This window comes from Otolemur garnettii, unplaced genomic scaffold (genome assembly GCF_000181295.1).
Source record: "Otolemur garnettii isolate 467f Iridium unplaced genomic scaffold, OtoGar3 scaffold00083, whole genome shotgun sequence".
In the NCBI taxonomy this organism is placed as follows: domain Eukaryota; kingdom Metazoa; phylum Chordata; class Mammalia; order Primates; family Galagidae; genus Otolemur; species Otolemur garnettii.
The window spans coordinates 5296200-5301261 of NW_003852478.1; the positions used below are offsets into that span (position 1 = coordinate 5296200).

Genomic DNA, 5062 nt, shown 5'->3' on the forward strand with positions numbered 1-5062 from the left:
AAAAAAAAAAAAAAAAACCCCAGCGCAGCTACCCTCTGGGCTTGCCTAGTAGCCGGCCTTGCTTCTCTAATGGGAAGAATTAGGGCGTGGAAAACAAAGGCGTTGAGGTTAGAGACCCCCTTTCACTGGCTACTAACTACGGAACCTTCAGAAAGTCTCTGCACCTTACTGGGTCTCACGCAGCCCAGTAAGGGACAATGTTTAAGGTCCCATCCACCCCTGTGCGGTGAGGGAACATGGCTTTCCAAGGTCACACAATTAGAAAAATGAACTTGCACGCTCTGACTTCTGGTGCAATTTGTTTTCATCATACTGAATCCAGGGTGACAAGGGAGGGGGTGGTCTTCAGAGAAATGTGTTTCCATCACTAGTCCTGTTGTATTAGAGTAGAAACAACCGACATTTACTGAGCACTTACTGTCATGAGTGATCATTTCAATTCTTTACAAAATTCCATGGAAACTATTCTGATCACCATTTTATACAGATGAAAAAAACAGAAGAGCAGAGAGTTTAAGGAACTTGGTCACACAGCTTAGTAAATGGTAGATCTGGTTTTCAACCCAAGTGCTGTAACAGCAGAGGTCATGCCATTAGCTCCAAAGCCTTACTGCTTATATCTCAATGGAGAATCACAGTATATACAGTTACTAATATATTAAAGGTTCTGAGAAACCCAAAGAAGCTTGTTTAAATTTTTTGTAGCCCCATGATGGCAGAAGCCATATCTGCTAATTAAGATATTCTTTATTTTTATTTCTTTATTTTTGAGACAAATTCTTACTCTGTCACCCTGGGTAGAGTGCCATGGTGTCATAACTGACAGCAGACTCAAACTTCTGGGTTTAGGAGATCCTCTTGCCTCAGCCTTCTGTGTAGCTGGGACTATGGGCACCTGCCACAACACCTAGCTAGTTTTTCTATTTTCAGTAGAGACGGGGTCTTGCTTAGGCTGGTCTCCACTTCCTCAGCTCAGGTGATCCACCTGCCTTGGCCTCCCAGAGTGCTAGGATTATAGGTGTGAGCCACGGTGCCCAGCCACATTAAGGTACTCTTTAAAGACGTACACAATGCCTTGAACGAGGTAGGAATGCATTAAATATTGAGCAAATTAAATAGTTAAGTAACTAAATAATTATATTGAAGTTGGGTAGCCTCAACTTGAAACTTGAGGGTTAAAAAGGTTTTGTAACTTATGGACTTAAAAATGTGTTTAATATTGTAAATGACATGCAACCTGTCATTAATTTCTTACAATTACCTTCACTACAATCCCTCGATCAAATCAGTCAGTCACAAACCTGTTATGCTGTGGACCAAAACCAGCTCCACGAAGCTGGTCTTCAAAGCAATGGAATTTGCTCTGGCACACGCCTATGTATGACACCTTTCCAAGGCCAAATCCCAGGATACCAGCAACTGTAAAAGCAAAGTAGGAAAGAGAGATCATTTCAAAGTTCAGAATCTTTTCCATTAATCATCTTCTAGAACTTTCTTTATTAACACTGGTAGTTTTTATATTAAATATATCACTATAAAGCAATGAATCAAAATTCTGAGAATGAGGCTTCTATTTAAGAGCAGAATTGGGACCTGGAGGGTATCTGATCTCTCCACCTTTGAACTGGTGGGGGAAGGCCGGGACAGCCGCAGTGCTGCTCCAGAGACAGCTCCAGCTCCAGCTCCAGCTGCTAGAGTAGCCGAGCTGTCAGGTAAATGGCTGAGACCACCAGGGAGGGCAAAGTGGGCTCTGTCTTGTGGCTACAAGGAGCTTTCAAATCACTGGTACAAACCCCCCTAATTTTCTTTATGGCTTTGGGCTAGTGGAGAGCTGCAGTCCATCCTACCTATAGGAGAGGGGTCCTCAGAGGAGGGACGACCTTCCTATGGGAGAAATCTCCAAACTGTTCTTCCTCTCCGGCATGAGGTTTCAGAGTGCAAACTGGAATGCATCCTCTTTGCATATAAACAGTCTATGTACCCCAAGGGAAAGGAGATGAACCCTAAACTTGTGGTTAATTTATTATTAGAAGGTCCCTGAGTTTTAAAAAAATCACTCATTTCTGTCTATCATAAAAAATATTTTGAAAAGACTGGGTAGGGCCAAAGAAGAAAACAAAAACCCCACTGGATCTATCATTCAGAGGCCCTACTATCGGTGATCCTGTTATCGATCCTGCCCCTTCCTCCTAGTCCTCGCCTGCCACGTCCCTGCTGCTGAGCGGTGCAGCAGAAAGTGTTTGATAAACTCAGAAACACAGAGTGGCAGAAGACGGAGACCGAGTTTTCAGGACCAATAGGGCAATTTGTTTAAGCTGGACACACACATCTCCAGGGGCTATAAATATCTTTTTTTTTCCTTTCAAAATGAAACCGCTTTTTTTTATTTCTATGACTTACGTGCAACTTTAGGCAATGATCCAAGTCGAGGGTTAGCTGCTAAATAACCTATGGAGTCGTATAGAGAAACATTATTGTTCCACTTTGTAGCTTATTGAAACTTATAAAGAAATCTTCACAATCTTAGATCTGAACATTTCTTAAACATACGCATATTCTGTATCCAAAGAGGTGATCTTAAAAGTTTTCATTCAATCCTTGGTTGAATTGAATTCCCATTAAAATATTAGCTCATTTATTTATTTATTCACATTTCAGGTTAATGAGGGTACAAACCGTTTGTGAGGTAAAGTTCAAGTCGTGATGGAGCCCCTCACCCAGGAGGTCTGCCTCACACCGTGCAGGTTAGGTGAGAGTTTATCAATCCCCTTCCCTTGTCCCCTCTCCTCCCCCTCATCCCTCCTCCCCTCGCTTGAATTTAATTCTGTTTTTGTCCTGTGTGGGCCTGTAGCTGTTTTCTTTATTGGTTTCACATTAGTATTGAGTACACTGGAGCACATATTAGCTTTAACGCATAGAAAAAGGAAATGAAACCCATAATTCAAGAGTGATTTAACGATACGAAGCAAAGGTGGAGCTAACAACTGAGTTAAAAACATTAGTCTTCACTCTTTCTAAGAAACTCAGCAAAGTTCCAGTTTACAGATTCACAGTGAACATCACGATTTTGAAATGAAGAATTTACAACTTGTAATAGGCAGAATAACAGCCTCCCAAAGATGTCCACACCCTAATCCCAGGAAATTATGAATATATTATGTCACCTAAGGAGGAATTAAAGTAGAAAATGGAATTAAGGCTGCTAATCAAATAATTTTAAAAGGGGGAAAATCGTCCTGGAGACAGGGTGGGGGTAGGTGGGCGGCTAACGTGATCACAGTGACCCTTGACCGTGAAGAGGGGATTAGAGACTGAGAGGGGACAGTAGGAGAAGAATTCAGCTCAATGTCGCAAACTTTGAAGACACAGGAAGGGGCCAAGTGACGGGGAGACCTCTAAGAGCAGGAGAGGAGAGCAAGTCCAAGAGTGTTCAGGAGACACACAGCCAGGCTGGCACTTCGATTTTAAGCTCAGAAAGACCCATTGCAGACTTTTGGCCTCCAGAACTCTAAAATAATACATTTGTGTTGTTTTAAGTCAGTAAGTTACGGCAATCTGTCACAGCAGCTGTGGAAAAGTAACACACAACCCTGAAAAAATATATTGGCATTGAGGCGAGAGATGGTAGATGTCTTGGTCTGTTTTCTGCAGCTGTAACAGATTACCGGGGACTGGGTGATCTATAAAGAACAGCTGTTCATTTGGCTCGCCATTCTGGAGGCTGGGAAGTTCGAGGGCATGGTGCTGGCATCTGGCACAGCTCACCCCACGGTAGGAAAGTGCATGGGGCGAGAACAAGACAGGGAGGGGCCGGTCTCATCCTCTGCCAGGAACCCGCTCCCGTGATAACGGCTTCAATCCATCTTCTCTCGTATTCATTGGGTACGAACACTCCTGGTAACTGGTGGTGTTCAAGAAAATGGACTTAAAAAGGGTAAGGTGGCTTCTTGTTACCCGGGGCCAGAGTGATATCTGTGGGTTCTCTGGTCAGTGGAGAAAGGAGAGGACAGGAGGGAAGAAAGGAACTCATGGGGGGCAGGGGGGCCCACGTGGGGAGATGCGAGGCATGAAGTAGACAGGGCCCGCCTCAGACAGCCTGCTGCCAGGACACATGGCTTGGTGGGTACAGCTTGGGGTAGACTTCGGCCCCCTCACCTGCTTCCCACAGGGCCTGGGGACACAGGGACTCTAGTACAATATTAGTTTTCTGTGGCTGCTATAAAAAATCACCACCAACTTAGTGGCATCAGAACAACACAAATTTATTTTTAGAGACAGAGTCTCACTTTGTCACCCTCGATAGAGTGCTGTAACATCACAGCTCACAGCAACCTCCGACTCCTGGACTTAGGCAATTCTCTTGCCTCAGCCTCCCCAGTAGCTGTGACTACAGCCGCCCACCACAAAGCCCAGCTATTTTTTTGTTGCAGTTTGGCTGGGGCGGGTTCGAAATCACCACCCTAGGTATATGGGGCCAGTGCCCTACACACTGAGCCACAGGCGCCGCCCTACAAATTTACTATCTTACAGTTCTTGTGGTCAGGAGTCCAACAAGATGAAAGGACTTAAGGAATGCATTTGGCTGTTTTCCTTTCTGGGGGCTCTGCAGGGGCGTCCAACCAGGCCCACGCACTGATTTTGTGAACACTTTTTGGCTTCTGTGTGGTGGCAGATGTCACAACAAGCTTGCACGGACCTTCTTCTGGCTAATCAGCTTTTGTTAAGTTTTCATATTTAACAGGTGGCCCCAAAACAGCTCTTTTTCTTCCAATGTGCCTTAAAGAGAAGAAAAAGGTTGGATACCCCCACATAGGGTTTCTTTTTTCTTTCTTATGATTGCACTGACTTTATTTTAGTGCCTTTGCAGGCCCCCAGAACGGGTCTCTTTAGAAGGGGTTGTCACCCAGTCAACTATCTTCACAGTCGAGTCCTAATCACTTGATTTTGTTTTGTAAATCACGAAGATTCCATCAAATAATCTCTCCTTCCATTCCTTCATATTAAGTTACACATTCTGCAAGTACATCTGTCTCTCTCTAATGCTTTTTTTTTTTTTTTTTTT

General features: G+C 44.1%; 1 protein-coding gene across 5 annotated transcripts in view; it reads right to left on the reverse strand.

Annotated features, from left to right (window-relative positions):
- Positions 1–5062, reverse strand: part of OCIAD2 (OCIA domain containing 2) — a 20676-nt gene that overhangs the window by 1468 nt on the left and 14146 nt on the right. For all 5 annotated transcript variants that reach the window (XM_003794596.3, XM_023515965.1, XM_023515962.1 and 2 more), the window contains exons 5-6: positions 2401–2448; positions 1302–1419 (exon numbers count right to left, since the gene is read on the reverse strand). In XM_003794596.3, the coding sequence (XP_003794644.1) occupies positions 1302–1419; positions 2401–2448 (166 nt within the window). The remainder of the gene's footprint in view (positions 1–1301; positions 1420–2400; positions 2449–5062) is intronic.